Consider the following 21,845-nt stretch of genomic DNA (forward strand, 5'->3'; position numbering starts at 1 on the left):
ATTGATAAGGAAAAGGCAGACAAAGAAAGTAAAGTATGCCATAACAAAAAAGAAGAAGAAAGAAGCATACATATACAACTCATTTCATATACTCACCCTCACCAATTTCATATACTCTCGCCAATAGTCCTCTAAAGAAATCCATCTTTGACATTACAGAGAGGTAGCCTATTTTATTAAAGATGTAAAGTAACAAGGAAAACCCCAAGTTTAAAACAGGTTTAAAACGCAGCTGTTGAAAACAAATTGTAAAGTAAAGAAATGGAATTTAAAATAAAGGAAACTTTCACATAAAATACATTTTTGTCATTGGAATATTTATATACCTTTCCTGTCATCTTACCTTAATAATAGCATTCGCTGATTCATTAATAAAACATTATTCCAGAGATTTATACTCTGTTCTATTCACTTGGTCCCAGTGCAAGAAACATAAGTTTTTCTTTTCCATTTTTAAACATTAAAGAAACCTGATGAGTAAATAATAAATAGAACTTATCCAAAATGTCAGGTAAAACATTTATCAATAGTCTAGTGGCTCAAAATTGCTGGTTATGTCGCAGTACTGGTGTCTCTGCAGGCTTTGGGCTTGGCAGTTTACAGGTTTGTTTCACTCAGAGAAAATATTTCTGCTACATTTTACACAAAAAATACAAATAATTCAAGAATATACATATTTAAATGTACCCTTTTTGTTTTTCTTAACTCTTGACTTCTTCTTTTTCTTCTTTTTTCGATTTTTTGAGCTCATATTGACAATGGATGTGTCATTCACATCTTTTTTCCCATAATTGTACTTGATGGTTGATGGAAAAGTATACTCCCTTGGTGCGATTGTAGTTGTGGTGGTCGTCGTTAGCTTTTTTCTGGGTACAAAAGATCCACTGCGAGATTGACGCTTAGTCCTATTTTGAGCTTCGTGAATTTCTCGAGTAATTCTTGTTCTTGGATGTTGGTCAGGCAAGCAACTGAAATTAAAAAGCAAATATTGTTTCACCTTAAACAAGAACTTTGGTCGCAAAACCTATCCAGGAAATACACTATATCAAATACGAATCAAATAGTATTAGCGATGAAGTACGTGATGTCAGGCGTCCCCCCAGAAAATCCTAGCAGAAAATTTCCCCCCTAGTGGAAAAATTTCCACTTGAACATTTCCCATACAAGAAACCGTCCAGAGTAATTGGCACCACCCGGAAAATTCTCTCGGATAATCTCCTCCCCCCTACGGAAAATTTCCCCACTTACAAAATTGAGCAGCCACAGAGAAAGCTCATAATGGGTACCTCTAAATGTTGATCAGATATCCTAAAAAAAATTCCCCCTGCGCAAAAGTACCACCTGGAAAATTCACCTCCCCCCCCAATACGAAAAAATTCACCGAATGCAAGATTGACCATTGAAATGATCAACATTTCAACATTAAAAGGTTGATAAGATATCTTAGGGAAAATTCCCCCCCCCCCAGAAAATTCCTCCCGCAGAAAATTACTTTTGAAAATTATCCTGTCCCACCCACCGAAAATTTCCCCGGATAATTCCACCCCTCCTACGGAAAATGTCCCCACTTGCAAAATTGCACAGCCACAAAAGAAAGTACAAAAATCTGGACACATACAGCATTGTTTAATTTAGTTTTGCACCTTCTTGAGTTTTCCTGAAAAATAAAAATTAATAGCGTTCCCTGAACATTGTATCAATGCTATTTTGTGACTGTTTTTTTAATTAATACCGGGAAATCCAGCACCCTCTTCAAGGAAAATTTCCTTTCACCACGAAAACTCCTCCATGGAAAATCCTCCCGAGTATGCACCCTCGCTGGAACCCCCCTCCTTCCCCAAAAATATCTTTATACTTTTCAATAGCCGATACTATATGTAAGCAATGGGCAATGCTCATAACTTGCAGCCATTCCACTAGGGGCTGTGGGGGGTCAAGTCTTCTTCAAAGACATAGTTACTAGATATTTCGACTATGCTGAACACTCTCATTTGTTATTTGAGTTATCTGATTAGTTTCGTTTCTGCACGTTTTGGGTTACATCTAAAAGATTGAATTTTCTTCTTTAATGAAACAAACAAAATTTTTATGTTTAAAAATCCTTCAATTAAGAACGATGTACTAACAAACCCTTCAATTAAAAAAGATAGTTATGACAGTGTAAAAGAAAGTACAGTTAAAGCACAGCTTAGATATACAATACAGTTATGAAAACTCGATTTATTTTTGGGACATAGTGCGCGGTAGCGATCCTAGCGGCTGGAGACAGGAAACTGGCAGTCTGAATCTAAAAGTTGGAGCAATTCACAGCTTAGATACCAATACAAAACAATATTACATTCCCGCCCATGATATTGTAGTACGACCTACACGTCGGAGCGTGGGCTCGGAGGAGGCGCCAAGTTCAGAGCTCTGCACCAAGAGCTTCTCATGGGCAAAATAGGAGTTTTCATAACTGAATTGTATATCTAAGCTGTGAGTTAAAGCGAACTTAAACATACTTAGGTAAAGTTGATGGACTCCACTTTCCAGCAACGCAAGTCGCACCTGCTGGTCCATTATCTTCAAGTTGATAGCCTTTATCGCATTCATACATCACTTGCCGGTTATTTGACACTTTCTTTACGTAAGGTCTATAGTCATACAATCCCATGTAGCCAACTAATAAAACTTTGCCGTTCTCAATATATCCAGGAAATGGACAGAAAACTGAAAAAAAAACATAGTCACCGAAAAAATAGAGTTAATGAAAAAAAAACACAAAGGAACTATGCACTAAGTTACATAGCTACTGAAACAATACATAGTTACTGAAAAAAATACACAGAAAATGATTGAGTGTTAGTTTGAATTTATAGGCGATGCTTAAACTAGTATTAGTTGAATGAGCCAGATGAAAACCCAGCGGAAGCTCAATGGTGTCCAAATAAAAAAAAAATTGGTATGCAAATTGCTTAGGCATGACAAGAAATGGCCCAATGTAAAGGCTACAATTATTACTGAAGACAAAATATCTAAAAAGAGAGGTAGTAGATAAAAAGTCTGAAATTAATTTTCAATAGTGATGATACATACGTATCATGTTAAAACCATGTCTATTTTTAGAAGGGGGGGGGGTATCTATTCAAGATTGTTCCAATTTCTTTTCAATGAAAACAAATCCCATTTTATTTATTACAGAAGCAGCAGCAGTAGAAGCAGTAGCAGCAACCCTAAAAGTTTCTAGTTAATACCGTCGGTCATTCCTATAATATCGCAAATCTTAGTAAATCGTTTGATTTACTTCAGCATCCCCCTAAAATTTTCTTCAAGTTTCACCTTAATGCCTTTAACTTTTTAGATACACCAAGGATGAAAACTCCTCCTTTTTTAATGACAGATCAAATATGTAACAATAAGAGAATTTTTGACTATTGAGAGGGGCTTGGCATCATCAGAGGCATAGCTATTAGATATTTTGACTATTGCTAACAAACTTTTTTTTTCAAATTTTGATTGGTGTTAGGGATGAGGCATCTAAATAAACCAGTTCGGGGGGGGGGGGCTATCTGCCCATTGGTCACTTTTAAGCATACCCCTGAGCATACCTTGAATGTTTCAGCCTAATACCCTCAACCGTACCTGAGATGTAGATAATGTTGCACCCTCTTGATAACCATCGTGCATATAATGTGTGTTGGTCTTGTTCGAAATCTTCTCAGTATTTTCCGAAAGTTTCAACTTAATACCTTAAGCCTTTTTGGAGACTCAGGATAAAATATGCCCCGTTTTCTCAATAACCAGCCTTATATATAAACACCAACCAACTTGGATAACTCACAACCATAGACCCAGTGACTGTGAGGGGTTACGTCATCTCCGGTGGCGTAGTCATTTGATCTTTAGACTACTTTGAGCAAGACGGCTATTTCAAAATTTTGGTCGAATATCTTTGGGGAAAGAAAAGTTAAAAAAGGCGCGGGATGGGGGATATTCCTCTTCCTACAACTTTTCATCATCTCCCTCAACATTTCCTGAAAGTTTAAAGTTAGTGCCCTGAGTTGTTCTTAAACTATTGCAGATACACCTTTATGATAAACTTAATACACGTAGTGTCTTTTGGTTTAGTTTAATTTACCCCACAAAAATTCCCAAATTTTCCCGTTAATACCCGTAACTTTTCCAAACACACCCAATATAAAAGAAATATTCTTTTTCCAAATGCTATATCCTGCATGTAAGAAAGTTCTTTGAGTTGCTTTTTTTCCGAATTGCATCGAAGTAACTCTGATAGCTTTTTTTCCCTACGTGGATAAGTTGCGACACTTGTATTGGTGGTGGTTTGATTTGTTTTCAGTTTATTTAGTTTTTTTTTTATCTTGTTTCTTTTGTGCTGAAGACGCCTAGTTTACATACAGGCGAAATATCCGCGTTGGATTAGTCTTTCATCTCTTTTCTTTCTACTGGCCACAGTCTCAATTGTTGTCTTTTCATTGAGTTTTATCTCTCTTTGTTGTGTTTTGATTGTGTTTAGTACCCTATCAATAATTCTTCAAAGTTTCACCTTAATACCTTAAGCCTTTTTGGAGACCTAGGATCAAATATGCCCCCTTTTTCCAATTAAAAACCTTATATGTTAACAGTGGACAACTTGGATATCTTAGGGCCCTCACCCCAGGAGCTGTTGGGGCTGTGTTAACCTTAACGACGCAGGTATTTGACCTTTGGACCATTTTAGACAACATGGATGTCTCAAAATTAGACCGGATATATCAGGAGACAAAAAGGCTCGGAAGGGGTGCTTGTTGCCCTCCACTCACTTTTGACTCTTAATAGGGAACTTGAAATTTCAATTTAAAATCGTATGAGCCCCCTCCGATGTTTATACGACCATCCCTTCTTTATCAAGTGGCTGTGAGAAAAATCAATAAAGAAAGAATACTATAATGACGACAATTTATAATAGGTAACGCTAAATATTTTACTATGCTCAACGAATTGCCTCCCTGTCTCCTTTGTATAAGATTTATATATGTCATTTCTTGTTTAATAAAGTCAAGTCAAAGTAAAAAAAAAGTCCTATTTAATTGGTATATCAATTTGGCAAACCGGGTCATAAAGTGAAATCAGATTCTAGGATAATTTCTACTCATTCAAATTCCAATTATTCAACACAATTGGAAAAATTATTTCAGCTATTCAGCATATCCTGTAATAATGCATGAATTTGCCTCCAAGCCTATATTCCACAGATATCCAGATAAAGATTCGCAAAAAAAAACAAAAAAAAACTATTGTTAGCACTGCAGCTAACGTTGGAATTATTTATCAGAACTATAATCAGCCAGTTGTTTGGCTCTTTTTAAGATTAAATAAAAAAACAAGTTTTTTTTAATTCATGCATGTTTGATCTTGGCTCTCCGCACATAGATAATTAAAACGAAATTTGCATATTAATTTTCTTTTTCTAAATGGCAATCTCATAGTTATAATCGGAAGATTTTGAGAAAAAAGGAGAGAGAGGAAGCCTAGTTGCCCTCCGATTTTTTGATTACTTAAAAAGGCAACTAGAACTTATAATTGTTTTACGAACATTTTCATTAGTAAAAAATATACGTATTTTACGTATTAACTTACGTAACGAACTTCTATATTCGTATATTTTTATTGCGTATAAGAGGGAGTTTACCCCTCGTCGATGCCTCGCTCTTTACACTAAAGCTTAAATTCTGTCCCAATTCCTTAAGAATGACCCTTGAATCACAAAGGCCGTAGAATAAATAGTTGAAATTACTAAAAATACTTTAGCGTAAAGAGCGAGGTATTACGAAGAGGTAAACCCCTCATATGCGCAATAATTTCTGCTCGTTTTAAGTTTTAATGCTGCTCCTGACTTTCAGTAGAAAAAAGCTTCTCATATTTATTTTTTCATTGTTTTTTATAATATTGCATTGAAAGTCTCTTCCCCCGTAAGTTTTTCCATGGAAAGATCCTCCCACGTAACCCCCCCACCTCAACTCTCCCTCCCAAACCAAAAACAGTAACCATTACTACATGTAAACACAGGTCAGAGTTTGTAATTTGCAACCCCTCCCACGGGGACTGCAGGGTAGTAAGTCGTCCCCAAAGACATAGTTATTAAGTTTTTCGAATATGGTGAATAAAATGGCTATCTTAGAATCTTGATCCGGTGACTTTGGGGAAAAAATGAGCGTGGGAGGGGGCCTAGGTGCCCTCCAATTTTTTGGTCACTTAAAAAGGGCACTTGAACTTTTAATTTCCGTTAGAATTAGCCCTCCCGCAACATTCTAGGACCCACTGGGTCGATACGATCACCCCTGGGGGAAAAAAAACAAACAAACAAATAAACACGCATCCGTGATTTGTCTTCTAGCAAAAAATGCGAAATTCCACATTTTTGTAGATAGGAGCTTGAAACTTCTACAATAAGGTTCTCTGATACGCTGAATCTGATGGTGTGATTTTTGTTAAGATTGTATGACTTTTAGGTGGTGTTTTCCCCTATTTTCTAAAATGAGGCAAATTTTCTCAGGCTCATAACTTTTGATAGGTATGACTAATCTTGATGAAAGTTATATATTTAAAATCAGCATTAAAATGCGATTTTTTTTATGTAACTATTGGTATTAAAATTCCATTTTTTACAGTTTCGGTTACTATTGAGCCGGGTCGCTCCTTACTACAGTTCGTTACCACGAACTGTTTGATTCCCACCAGGTACGTAGTCTGGATTTCTTCTTCTTTTCTTCTGGGGAGGGAGAGAAGAAATTCTGGGAGGGGGCAATGAAATTTTGAAACTGTCTGTCTGGACTTCTCTTCGACATTGCTTCCCGGGACGAAAAGAAATGACATAGAGAATTATAAATAAATAGAAATAAAGACGTTCTTACTGGGAAGATATAAAATTTGTCCTAAGGTTTATTTGGTAATTCTCAAAAAGCAGAAGAAACTGTAGCTTACAACTCACAAACAAAGAGTCAATAAAATCAAAAGACTAGTTAAAAAAGGAATTGAATTTGAATCCAAATATATCGTCCTTCGATATCAATCTCATTAATAAAACAGTTCGTGGTAACGAACTGTAAGTAAGGAGTGACTCGGCTCAATAGAAGCCAATGCTCTAAAAAACAGAATTTTAATATCAGTAGATACATCAAAGAATCAGCTTATTATGCTGATTCCAAATATATAAGATTCATCAAGATTAGAGTTACCCATCAAAAGTTACAAGCCTGAGAAAATTTTTGCGATTTTTGAAATAAAAAGGAAACATCCCATAGCATTCAAAGAATCTTAATGAAATCACGCTGCCATATTCAGCACCAAAGAACCTTACTGTAGATGTTTCAAGCTCCTATATATAAAAATGTGAATTTTGCTATTTTCCCAGATGACAAATCACGGATGTGTGTTTATCTACTTTTTTTCCAGGAATGGTCGTTATTGAATTAATAATCCACTAGTATCGGGAGAGGGTGCTTTCGAACGGAAATTAAAAGTTCTAGTTCCCTTTTGGAGTGACTGAAAAGATTGGAAAGCAAAACCCCTCCCCCCTTACACCCTTTTTTCTTCCAAGTTATCTGATCAAAATTTTGAGATAGCTACTTTGTTCAGTATAGTTGAAAAATGAAATAACTAGGTGTAAATTAACCCCCACAGTCCACGGGGAGAGGCCTGTAAGTTATGAAATTTGCCCATTATTTTCGTATAGGTTATTTGTTATTGAGAAGTATACATACTTTTTTTGGGGGGTGTACTTAGGGTGAATTTCTGTAGGGATGATCTCCTTTTTGGTGGGAAATTTCCGCAGGTGAATTTTCCAGGGGAAATATTACATGAGAGGGGGGGGGGGGTTGACAGAATCACTATAAGATATTCTTTTCAATTGCCTTAAATTCTCTTTGCCAAATTTAGCATTTGGAGATGTTCCAGGGGAACTATCTGTGGGCCATTTTGCGCGTGTTTTATTTTTTCCGGGAGTTAATGTCCATGGAAGGGGGCATTAGGGGGGATTTTCGGAGAGGACAGAACTGGAGAGAATTGAAAGGGGTGGGTGAGCTGTAAGTTGGATAAAATTTCTATGGAAGAGTTTTCAATAAAGGGTGTCCGTGTATATTTCATAGAGGGTGAGCCAGATTTATCGACGTTATTTAAAAAACGATCAGAAATTAGATAAATAAAAACAAGTTTTTTTTTTTAACTGAAAGTAAGAAGCAAAAATAACGCTCAAAACGATCATTAATTGTTCCGTATCTGAAGGATTGCCTCCTCTTCAATACCTTGCTCTTTACGCTAAGTTGGAACGTTTGTCCCAATTCTTAAGAACAACTACTGAAACATGGGGTCCGTTTGATTAGAACAGTACGCTTTTTTAAAAGTACTAGCAGCTTTACCGTAAAGAGCAAGGTATTGAGTGGGAAGCAACCCTTCATATACGGTATGGTAAAGCGAAAATTATTATGTAAATTTCGTTTTAAATTTTCATGTAGGGTGAGAGAAATTCGAACCTGCATTAGTTAAAAAACATTCAGAAATTAAATAGAAAAAACAAACAAGTTTTTTAAGGAGCGACATTAAAATTTAAAATGAGCGGAAATTATTCCGGATATGAAAAGGGATGTCCCCTCCTCAACGCCTCACTCTTGATACAATTCTACTTCTAAAAATTATAAACTTTTAGCGTCAAAAATGACGCGTTGAGGAGGGGACAGCCTTTTTCACATACGGAATAATTCCTGCTCGTTTTAAATTTTAATATCGCTCCTTACTTTCAGTTTTTTTTATTTAACACAGTACACAAACTAAGGAGAAAATATCATAAACGAAGTGTCAAAAACTAAGTTTCTTTTATTTTGAAAAGAACAATGTCGTTAGACAGACATTTTATTAAATAGTTGCCACCATATATGGCTGTAGATTGTAAAATATAGTTACTATTAATATTAATCACAGAATCAGGAAAACAAAAACAAAAATAACCACCTTCACGACAAATTGGTCCAACTAAGGTAGTCCAAGTTCCATTTTTATCTTGCATTTCAAGTTTATTCTTCGTCCAGTTTCCAAATCTACATTCAGTTGTATTTATGCCCTCTAAAACATAGCCATCCTTGCACTTAAACAGTGCCTTCATTCCATGTTCCGTTTTTGGGGCTATAACAATGCCATTCCTAGGTCTGGGAGGAAAATGCTTGCATCGCGCTGAAATGAATCAACATTTTTCAATTTTAATTAACAAAAAAAAAACTATTCATTACTTTACAATCAAATTCTATGGATAAACCCATGCTTTAAATCGATGGTAACATCGGAATAAGATTTTCCATGGTTTCATCTTAGATGCCATCAAATTTGTCAAGTTTTTTTTTAGGCAGATTCATTTAAATTAAATCCCATTTTTATCCCACAACGAAAAACCTGTGGAGAAAAGGAACAACAAGTTAGGAAAAGGAACAAAACTGCGAGAGATTCATCAAAAAAAAGAAAGAAAATCCAATGTGTCGAATGCTTGGTTTTTTAATGTTGGTAACAAAAAATCATCAGTAGCGGGGTCACAGGCACTTTAGAATAACCCATAGTCACGTAAACGTTACATCATAGGGAGTGTTTTCTTCACAGCATCCTCTAAGAAATTTTCGAGACGTTTACAGATATTTCAAGATGTTTTTCAAACATTTTTCTTCAAGACGTTTTTCAAGACGTTTTCAAGATCTTTCTAGACGTTTTTTAAAATATTTTTCTTCAAGACATTTTTTAAGACGTTTCAAGAAATTTCAAGATGTTTTTAAGACATTTTTCTTCAAGACATTTTTCAAGACGTTTTGTACGAAAAATTTTTTCAAGACGTTTTTCTTCAAGATTTCTTTGGTTCTTACGTATTTAGGGAATGTTTACATATGGTAAGGATGACGCAGTTTCGCGTGACTTGTTTCTTCAGTAGTTCGTGAGGGAGCTCTTGCCTGTAGCTGAGAAGGACACATAAGTTACGTAATGACGATGCACACCTGAGATGTTAAATAGTAGTTTAAGAGATTTTTCGGCCTTATAGTTTAATAGTTTATAGTTTAAGGCCTTTTTTCTTTCAAGACTGTTTTTTTTCGAGATCCAATTTTCTTTCAATACGTCTTTTTCTTAGGGAACCTTTATATTCCAAAAGTTGTTATCCACATTATGATTAAAAAAAGATTACTCGTCTGCAGGATGGTGCGCTAGACAGCTGGACAAAGAAAACCTTTCTGAAATTTTGCATTTGGGGATTACCTTTTGATAGAAATACTTCGAAAAATCTTTGGATTACGTGTTTCCTATGTCAGCAATAATTGACTAGCGGAAAAGAAAATCGATTACTGGATACTGGCTACATTTGACTTGCAGCTGCTTGTTGAGTAATAGTTTTGAGGGTATTATCTGATAATATTGGTGGGGTTGTTCTTAGCACAATGTTTAGCAATATGTCTTTTACTCTATTAGAACTTGAATGTGCTACCAGAGGGGAGTAGAAGGAAGAGTATAATTATGGCTGAAATGTGGTACACTATCACATGCGATCAAAAGTATGTATTTTCCTCTTCACTGAACAGAATAAAACACTTATATTAGAGACAGACTAGAAGTACTTTTTAGATACTAATTTTTAAAAAGAAAATTTAACGAAGTAAACATTAAAAACAAAACTGATATAAAATGTTATCACATACATACAAAGAAACAACCTGGCGTCCAAAAATACGTTTTTAAAGGGATGAGTCACCCTTTTAACTGCACAGTTAATGGAATTGCCTGCGAGAAAAAGGGAGAACTGTAATTATTACTTAAAAGAGAGAACCAAAGAAATCCAAACAAGTAAAAAGATAGATGGAGTTAAGTTTACAAGAAGAGCATTTATCTGATAAAAAAAACACTAAAAAAAATATTCAAGACCCAAATCTTGAGTCTTGAATATCAAATATTCAAACGCAACCTCGAAAAATAATGACGTGCAACGAAAACTATTACTAACTAGCTGTTGGGGTGGCGCTTCGCGCCATCCCAATACCTAGTCGGTGGGGGCGCTTCACGCCCCCCGCGCGCGTAAGTCGTTACGCGCCATATTAGTTACGCGCCATTGTAGTTGTGTCTCTGTGTCCCACCTGTGAATATATATATATATATATATATATATATATATATATATATATATATATATATATATATATATATATATATATATATATATATATATATGTTTTTAACTACGTAAAACTTGCGAATATACAACATTCTTCGCTGTCCCATTGTGTGTGCATATAAATATATTCTCAGGTTTACCGACTCTTGAACATGCAACATAGAATAGTCCATGGGAAAAACAATCCTTATTCAGATCTATACCTCGTTATTCTAATGATTGCCCTTGAGCTTTGTTGATAGTGATTACTAATCGAACATTCCCTGTGTCCCCGTCGTCATTTATATATACCCCTGTGCCCTCCGGCGTCCCCGTTGTAGTTGTGTCCCTGTGTCCCGGTCGTCATTTATATTCCCTGTGTCCCGGTCGTCTTTTGTGTCCCGGTGTCCCAGTCTGTAATTTCTCTTTGAGTTTCCCGGCCGTCATTTATATTCCCTGTGTCCCGGTGTCCCGGTCGTCATTTGTGTCCCGGTCTATAATTTCTCTTTGAGTGTCCCGGTCGTCATTTATATTCCCTGCGTCCCGGTCGTCATTTGTGTCCCGGTTGTCCATGGGAAAAACAATGCGTAATCAGATCTATACCTCATTATTTGAATAATTGCCCTTGAGCTTTGTTGATGGTGATTGCTAATCAAACATTCCCTGAGTCCCGGTCGTCATTTATATATCCCCCTGTGCCCCCCCCCCGGCGTCCCCGTTGTAGTTGTGTCCCTGTGTCCCGGTCGTCATTTATATTCCCTGTCTCCCGGTCGTTATTTGTGTCCCGGTGTCCCAGTATGTAATTTCTCTTTGAGTGTCCCCTGTGTTTCGGTCGTCATTTGTGTCCTGGTGTCCCGGTCTGTAATTTCGTCAGTCGACAAACATGACATGAGTCGACAATCAACTTCATGCCGGCATAATGCCCCAATCCTTATAAGGACGTCAGTCGACAAACATGCATGACGTCAGTCAACACACAAACAAACAACTTATTTTTATATACTAGCTGTTGGGGTGGCGCTTCGAGCCACCCCAACACCTAGTTGGAGGGGGCGCTTCGCGCCCACCCAAGCCCTCCTGTGCCCCCCGGCGTCCCCGTTGTAGTTGTGTCCCTGTGTCCCGGTCGTAATTTATATTCCCTGTGTTCCGGTCGTCATTTGTGTCCCGGTATACCTGTCTGTAATTTCTCTTTGGGTGTCCCGTTCGTCATTTATATTCCTTGTGTCCCGGTGTCCCGGTCGTCATTTGTGTCCCAGTATGTATATACATTCGTTTTTGAATTGCTCTTTTTTTTAGTTTTTAGTTTTTACCTTTTTTTAGTTTTTTTAGTTATACCTCATGATTCTAATGATTGCCCTTGAGCTTTGTTGATGGTGATTGCTAATCGAACATTCCCTGTGTCCCCGTCGTCATTTATATATCCCCCTGTGCCCCCCGGCGTCCCCGTTGTAGTTGTGTCCCTGTGTCCCGGTCGTCATTTATATTCCCTGTGTCCCGGTCGTCATTTGTGTCCCGGTGTCCCGGTCTGTATATACATTCGTTTCGTCATCATTTGTGTCCCGGTGCTTTGTTGATGGTGATTGCTAATCGAACATTCCTTTTGTCCCGGTTGCTTTCTCTTTGAGTGTCCCGGTCGTCATTTATATTCCCTATGTCCCGGTGTCCCGGTCATCATTTGTGCCCCGATGTCCCGGTCTGTAATTTCGTCAGTCGACAAACATGACGTCAGTCGCCACACAAACATGACGTCACTCGACACACACACACACACACACACACATAGACAACTTATTTTTATATATTTAGATAGATATATAGATTGAGCAGCGACGCAACTTCAAAAAAAACAAAACACAAAGCGAAACGACGCAAAGTGAAGTATTGGTGTATAGTATTTTTATTGGGAAATATATTGCCATTTTTCGGTGTAGTTTTCCGGGGGGGTTGGGGATTTTCCACGGGGAGAATTTTCCACAGGGAGGAAGGTTTCCATGGGAGTTCTTTCGGACAAATATTACACGGGAGGGATGGTAGGGAAGGGGATTTCCTGGCCTTCATTTGAAAAACAGTCAGAAATTAAATAAAAAGAACAAGTTTTTTCAACTGGAAGTAAAGAGAAACCTTAAAACCAAAACGAATAAACTAAATTAAAATAATTCTGTTCGGAACAGCACTGTTCTTTATTAGGGGAGATTCCCTTTCCTCAACCCTTCTTTACGCTAAAGTTTGACCTGTTGTACTGAGCACCTAGGAAAGACTACAGGCCCCTTGATTTTTTAAAGTATTTTTGAAGAGCTTTAAGACTTTAATGTGCAAATCGAGGAGTGGGGAAGGGACAACTCACTTAATATATAGAACTATTTCTATTTGTTTAAAGTTTTAATGTTGTTCCTTAATTTCAGTTGAAAAAACTTGTTGTGTTATTTAATTTATTTAAGAATGAAACACTAATTCTCGAGCAAAATTATTTACTTCAGTTTTATATGGGGTAGATGTTAAGGTGGTCTAAGTTGAATATTTCTGCTCCAATCTTCAGATGCTCAAATGTGGAAGTTGAATCGACCTTAGGTTTAGCTGAGATAGTGCATTGAATTATGGTGGGGTTTTCCATTTCATTTATATTTTATGCTATGTTTTATTGTATATATCTATATATTTATAAATAAGTTGTCTGTGTGTGTGTGTGTCGAGTGACGTCATGTTTGTGTGTCGACTGACGTCATGTTTGTCGACTGACGAAATTACAGATCGGGACATCGGGAAAGAAATGACGACCGGGACACCGGGACATAGGGAATATAAATGACGACCGGGACACTGAAAGAGAAAGCGACCGGGACACAAGGAATGTTCGATTAGCAATCACCATCAACAAAGCACCGGGACACAAATGACGACCGGGACACAGGGAATATAAATGACGACCAGGACATAAGTAAAAAAAAAAAACTAAAAAAACTAAAAAAAAGGTAAAAACTACAAAAAAAAACTAAAAAGAAAAAAAAACTAAAACTAATAAAAAACTAAAAAAGCTAAAAAACTAAAAAAAAATAAAAAATAAACAAATAAAAAAAGGAAGATAAAGGAGATAAATGAATGAAGATAAATGAAAAATAAAGGAGAAAAACAAAACTAAAAAAATAAAAATAAAAAAACTAAAAGGTAAAAACTACAAAAAAACTAAAAAGAAAAAAGAAAAAAAAAACTAAAAAACTAAAAAAAAGTAAAAACCAAAAAAATACTAAAAAGAAAAAAAGGGAAAAACACAAAAATTTATTTCATCATATACCAATTCAAAAACGAATGTATATATAGACCGGGACACCGGGAGACAAATGACGACCTCGACACAGGGACACAACTACAACGGGGACGCCGGGGGATATATAAATGACGATGGGGACACAGAGAATGTTCGATTAGCAATCACCATCAACAAAGCTCAAGGGCAATCATTAGAATCATGAGGTATAGATCTGAATACGGATTGTTTTCCCATGGACAGTTATATGTTGCATGTTCAAGAGTCGGTAAACCTGACAATCTATTTATATGCACAGACAATGGGACAGCGAAGAATGTTGTATATTCGCAAGTTTTACGTAGTTAAAAACATATATATATATATATATATATATATATATATATATATATATATATTCACAGGTGGGACACAGGGACACAACTACAATGGTGCGTAACTAATATGGCGCGTAACGACTTACGCGCGCGGGGGGCTTGGGGGGGGGCGCAAAGCGCCCCCACCATCTATTAGTATTTCAGGGTATTCTTTAACAGTTTTGAAATAATGAGCTTTTGGCTTTTAAGATATTATTGAAGAAGTAGAAACCTAAATTTTTGGCAAAATTCAGTCTGAAAAAAGAGCCTCTAGTTTTCAGACCTTGTGGAAAAAGTAAAATATTTGTTGAGAACTAAATTTTGTTTTCTAAGATATAAAACTTTTCCTATACTGATACTTTCTCACTCCCTAAGGGTTTCCAAGAAAAAATTTCCATGCAGGACGAGTAAAGAGAAGTACCGACTTTTGTTGGTTGATTGACTTTTAATTTTACGGTAGAGTGCTGTTCAATAACAACAAGATTAACTTTTCCTCTTGAAAACACAATGGGATATTAAAGAATAAATAGTAGGCCTGCTCTTAATAGCATATGATAGACACCATTTTACAGAGTACAGGTACTGAAATACTTCAAATATAAAAAAAAAGTCATAACTTTGAATCGAGGTGCAAATAAAATTCATGAAAAATGCTTAAATGAGCTGTGGAGAAAATAAAAAGGGCATGCTTAAAACTTCAGGTCCAAAACCATGATTCTGAAAAAAATGGTAACATAATTTTACATTTAGCCGTAACTGTAATAGCCTCAATACCGCACTAAATTGTATTTTGCTTTAAAGTTATACACCTGTCCAAGAAATAATTCTACACAGCAAAATATAACTTTTTCAAGTTCAAAAATTGGATAATATACGAACAGCGCATGTCCTTGGTAACGCTCACCTTTCTCACCAAGATATCGATAGATATATTTACTGCAAGAAAAACCACAGGGACATGATAAAAAACAAAACAATACGATAGTCATGACTACTAACACATAAATAGCTACTATATTTACGCAAAGTGTTCTCAGTAAAATAGAATCAGCACCACAGGTACGTAGTGTGCAACCGCTATTCAGAACTCCCAACAAAAATTGACATGGCATGCAAACCAAACTTATATTTTTAGTTGAATTGGAAACTATATAATTATCGCTTCTGTATGAACGATTTGTCTTTGATCGAAAAATCACTGAAAATCAAAACAAATGGCAAAACTGTACAAAAATTAGATTGGGCCACGATTCTCCCTACTTACAGGTGCTTGCCGTGCGATTTGTCATGTATTAACACGACTAATTGATTATTTTGATATCGAGAAGGAGCATGTATTGAGTCTTTTATTTCATTAGATCATCGTACTTGGGTCTAAAAAACATCTCCAGGGTCTTCGTTTAATGAAAAGTCTTAATGTATGTTTCTTTTTTTATTTCAATTGCTTTCCTGTGATTTTGGCAAACTGTTTATTACAAATGCTAAGTTTGCCTCAGCAAAAAGAACTAATGGATTTTCAAAAGCTTAGAGGGGCAGAGACAAATCAATTTTATGATCGTGGCTTTTAGGCTTTACTGATCTGTTTATTGATAGCTGCTGACTCATGGACTTATACCTATCCTTGTTGATGTTTTCTATTTCAGTTTTATTTTTCGTCACCGCTTTCTTGTTATATCATGTATACCCAGCGTGTTCTTAAAATCTATTCACCAAAAACAGACAAATTTCAACTTATATTATTGAATCTAACCTATAAACACAAAACAACATAAATAAAGACGAAAAAATAATCAACAACAGACAAAAACAAAATGGAGAATCTAGTCAGTGCATCTCAGTAACAAACACTGAACAGGGCCCACCGGCGTGTGGACACGTCTTGGTAGTAGCAAACCTTCTTTTAGCAATTGGTTAAATTACATGGTACTGCAGGATATTATTGTGGGAGGATCATCTCCAGGAGGACAACTGCGAAAGGGCAGAAAATTCATATTGGAAAACGCCCTCTGCAAGTTTGGGTATGCGGGGGTATGCTCCAGCAAACCAATCAGGGGTGCCAACAGAACTTGAGTGTGGTAGGTACCGAAAGGTGGCGACTCCTACCCCTATGAGAGTCACCACCACCCTTGCTGAGGTTAAGTTTAAGGTCTTATGACCACTCCTTCTCTGATGAGGCAAAGTCTGTCTCTGGAGTTCTTTTGTTTGCTGTTTCGGCCAACTACCCATTCAGCCGGTATTTACCTAGTTTTCAAACCGAAAAAACAGCCTCGGATAGGACTTCCTTTCGGTAGACAACAAAATGTGCACCCTACGACAATTCTTACGGATACGTTTACTATTACCCACTGCAATGTACATGGCCACCGATCCAAGTTGGATAACCTTCAGCGTATGATGAATGAGATCTCCCCTTCTGTCATGTGTGGATCTGAGACTAACCTAAATTCAGGCGTGATTGATAGTGACGTCAACATTCCTGGTTGCACCCTCCTGAGACTGGATCGCAAAACCGGAGAAGTTAGACTTTGGTGGAGGTGTTGTTGCTATGTACCTCAGAAAAAAACAATCCATTTTCGTCACTTCCTAGTTCTTCCGTTCATTTCCTTTCGTCGGTTCCTAGCGATAAGGAGGTCCTTTGGGTGAAAGTAAACCTACCAAACAAATCGTTTGGCATATCATCACCTGTGATGGAGCCACAAAACATGTAATAAGAAAAAAAAATATTCATCGACAAGAGATATATTCTATAGATTTAAACAAATATGACTTGTAGAAAAGAAAAACTTTACAATCCCATTGAAGCTTGAAGGTACAGCTGACCTTAAATACACCCACATTGGACCACTCATTGTGCATTAATGAGTAATTGATACAATTTATCATTAAAATATATAGAGAGAGATTGTTTTTTATGTATAGTCTCTTCCCTGTGGCGAATTCCTTATCTTAGAGCTAAATTGTTACATTATTAGAAGGCAGGAAACTACCAGCAATCAATAAGGTTGCTTTCCTTTTAGATACCTTAAGATTGTTAAGCTCTATCATGAGATGTATTGAAACTGAATCAAGAAAATTGAATAGCTGATAATTGAATAATATAATTGAAATAAAAAAATATCCAGCATAATGTCGACTAAAACTAGGTCAAGAGGGATTTTAATTTACATGTTGTTAGTGCTACTTTGATTGGATATGGAGCTGAAAACAGTCAAGTTTATGAAGCTCTTCCAAAAGCAACAAAAAAAGGAAAGGATGAAAGAATACCATAATTTTACCTTTATTTTTATAATATATGCGAACAAAAATTACCTTATAAGAAACATTTTATGAGGAATATAAATTAGGGAAGCGTTGAGAATTACTATGGCAGAATGTCCAAAAAGCTCGACCTAATCGCTGGTAGATTTTATACACAAATGTTTCCATTTTTTATCATGAAGGTCCCAGGTTCAATTGTATGTGCTTCCTATTCTCAGCTCATTGTACTTACCAGATTTACCAGTGTTTGGTCTTCATGAGTCTTTAAACAGTTTTGCTTTATTGTTAAAAATTTAAGCGCAAATGCTTGTTTCAAAGCTTCGGAAACTACTTGAAACTAAATAGTGAAATAGTACCTGGGATACACCGAGGCACAACTGTCCATGTCCCATTATGACAAACAGGAGGTAACCCAATTTGTTCATATCCAGGATTGCAATCGATATTCAGAACTTCACTGTGTCGTAAAACGGCTCCGATAGAATGGTTCATAGCACGGCCATTTTCTATTGCAGGGACTATACATGATGCTAAAGTAAAAATTTCTTTTTGAGTTACTAGACTGTTTATTTTTCATGTAGCATTATACGTACATATATTTCCATGAATAATGGAACCCTTAATGATAGAAACTTAAAGTTCTGTTTAGAATTGTTTGAGGAAATCAGAAAGCAAACATACAACCAGAATTGAATTTTAAAAATCAAATTAGCACTTTTGTTCATGAGAGCCTTCAGACTGATATATATCCTTTTAATAAACTTTGAGGAAATTTAAATTTTTATTTATGAGTCATTTAATTTGGCTATTTTACTATTGGAACAAAACAGTTGCAGTTTCAGAGTAAATAGGACACGACAGGGGTCATAATATCCGACTGGTTGAATATTGAACAAAACAGGAAAAAAAAATCACACACAAACACAAACACAGTCAGAAGTCTTAGGATTGAACCATATCAAGTCTGTAAGGAATTTTGCATAGGAGTATCAGTTGAAATTGCAGCAGTGTTGAAAGATAAACTGCTGGTTGCTTAGAAAGTCACGCATTCAGAAAGTCTTTCAGAAAGTCAAATAACGGTCTTGCTCACAAAAAAAGCACAAACACAAACAAACACAGTCAGAGATGGTAACCTTAGGATTACACAATTTCTAGTCTGTAAGGAATTGCATAGGAGTATCAGTTGAAATCGAAGCAGTGTTTACGGCTAAACTGATGGTTGCTTAGAAAGTTTTTTTCTGAATGCAAATAACGGTCTTGCTTGCAAAAAAAGAAAGAATGAATAAATAAAAAAAGAATGAATAAATAAAAATAGTCCCCTAGTGTGTAAGTCATAAAGTTGGTTCACGAGTGACTATATCCTAGGCCTGTTAAAGCGATCAAACAAAAACTATAGCTTCAAATAGGAAATTTATTTTGTGCAGCAGCAGAAGACGTTTGCTCAAAATTACTAATAAAAAGAAACTTGTTATAAAACAGACTGCTTTTACAATTGACAGTAGGGAACAAATATGTGAACAACTCTAGAGCGTCCATTCAATTTTCGGAGAATTAAAATTTTCTAGAAAAAACATTTGACGGTTAGATCTTATTTTTATATATAAAAAGTTTTTATTGCATTCTGTTGTTTTTCTTTAAAATGAGTGTTACAAACTGTCTCTCATATACGGCTTTTCTGGCTGTTTAGTGTAGAACAGACGATCATGGTCACTTAGGAGAAGGTTCACCCGAAAAGAAGTTCAAGTTTGAATTACTCATTTCAAGGATCAAGGGTAATCGAAGGATCACCAGCCCTAATAATATGATGTTGTTTTTCGCGAGGGACCACATGACATTGAACACAAATTTAAAGATAGCAGTTTCACTCGGAATAGTTGGAAGGTTAAAAAATATACCTAGAGAGAGGAGGGGGACACGACCCACCCCGTTCAAAGAGTGGTGTTCCAACATGGAGAAATTGTCTATTCTTCAAAAATACATTTAAGCATATAAGGAGGGCAATGCAATGCAGATTTAAGAAACAGGAATTATGCTACAAATTCGGAAGTGTTATGACAACGCATATTGGGACAATTACCTCATTTTAATTGCAGAGAATGTCCGAAATTACTTCTTTTTCTCCTTGGATTTAGTCACCTTTGCCAGTCAGCTTTTCAGTTGTATGCAAGATTTGATATTGGAAGGTTAGGTTTTTAACCCATTTCTAACATTTGTAACCTAATTTAACCTAATCTAACCTTAAATTTTACCATCAAAACCTTGCACATGACTGACAAAGCTGACTGAATCCAAGCACAGAAAAAGGAATTTTGGACATTTATCGGTGAATATCGGCATTTACTAGATGTCAATTCTTCACCGTAACACACACACACACACACACACATATATATATATATATATATATATATATATATATATATATATATATATATATATATATATATATATATATATATATATATATATATATATATACATACTAGCTGTTGGGGTGGCGCTTCGCGCCACCCCAACACCTAGTTAGTGGGGCGCTTCGCGCCCCCCCAAGCCCCCCCGCGCGCGTAAGTCGTTACGCGCCATATTAGTTACGCGCCATTGTATTTGTGTCCCTGTGTCCCACCTTTGAATATAGATAGATTTATATATGTGTTTCAAACTACGTAAAAATTGCGAATATACAACATTTTTGGCTTTCCCACTACTGGGAGCTTTCCGTTTCCAATTGCCAGCAATTGATCTGAAAATGTTTGACCAGTCATCGTTTTGCAATCGGACACGCATATTTGTAGTTAATTTTAATATTTTTACGTGTGCCCATAAATTAGAATTTTTCAGGCAAGCATTCATTTCGTCTGCAGGAGTTAAACTACGTAAAAATTGCGAATATACAACATTCTTGGCTTTCCCATTGTCTGTGCATATACAAAGCCGTATGTACTATTAATGACTCTATTAGGTTTTCCATCGTTTTTTTTTACGGCAAGTCGCGTGCCATTGCAAAGCTTTGGTGGGTTGATATTTCTTAAAAGTATTATTGGTACGCCTATTTTTAGTTGTAGCACGTGTGGTGGAAACCCTGAAAGATCTATGGAATTTAAAAATTCAAATGGATAATTAACCGCTTCATTTGGTTCCAAAACTGTGTCGTAAAGGACTGCCTGGTCTCGAATCTTGGTCAAAACAATATTGTTGATTTCGTGGACGTCTATATTTTTGGGTGCGAGAATCGCTCTTTCACTTAGCCATTTATTATTTTTATAATTTTTTAGAATATACGGAAATACTTTTTCAATCAATTCATTTTTGGACGTCACTAAATTACAGAATTCAGCAGGTAATTGTATACGTCCTGAAATTGAGTCTATCGTATCATAAATGTCTTTTTGTTCCGACGTTAACTTGGAAATGTTATTTTGTACATACGACAATAGATCACTCGTACTGTAACTTTGTTCACGATCCAATTCTACACATGTTGAAACAGCAGCGATACGGTTAGGTGAAGGCATTCCCAAATCCTGAAGAGGTTTGTTTGCCATACGTACGCACAAATCTTCTATAATAACTAAAGTGTAGTTATAAATTTCTGATGTAAAATCAAAAGTCATATCTGACGTCTCTAACTGTTTTCGATGGAGTATATCTTCGGACATTTTTGACTTATATTTTCCCCATAACTCTGTAGGAGCTGATGGAGAGCAAGTAGTTAAAATGATGCCAAACAATGCACGAATTTGACTTGGGGTTGACGTTTCGCACGCGTCATTGATGCAGTTGGTACCGTTGCCATTGTAGGTTCTTCAGTCATTTTACAATTAGA

The 21,845-nt window shown here is 36.2% G+C and overlaps 1 protein-coding gene across 4 annotated transcripts in view; it reads right to left on the minus strand.

Annotated features, from left to right (window-relative positions):
• Nucleotides 1-21,845, minus strand: part of LOC136031204 (sushi, von Willebrand factor type A, EGF and pentraxin domain-containing protein 1-like) — a 196,603-nt gene that overhangs the window by 73,452 nt on the left and 101,306 nt on the right. For 3 of the 4 annotated variants that reach the window (XM_065710568.1, XM_065710571.1, XM_065710570.1), the window contains exons 9-12: nucleotides 18,379-18,552; nucleotides 8,983-9,201; nucleotides 2,502-2,709; nucleotides 688-968 (exon numbers count right to left, since the gene is read on the minus strand). In XM_065710568.1, coding sequence (XP_065566640.1) covers nucleotides 688-968; nucleotides 2,502-2,709; nucleotides 8,983-9,201; nucleotides 18,379-18,552 — 882 coding nt within the window. Of the gene's footprint in view, nucleotides 1-687; nucleotides 969-2,501; nucleotides 2,710-8,982; nucleotides 9,202-18,378; nucleotides 18,558-21,845 lie in introns of all 4 variants that reach the window. The other variant, XM_065710569.1, reaches the window with a different exon arrangement.

The sequence above is a fragment of the Artemia franciscana genome, chromosome 9, assembly GCF_032884065.1.
Source record: "Artemia franciscana chromosome 9, ASM3288406v1, whole genome shotgun sequence".
NCBI lineage: Eukaryota > Metazoa > Arthropoda > Branchiopoda > Anostraca > Artemiidae > Artemia > Artemia franciscana.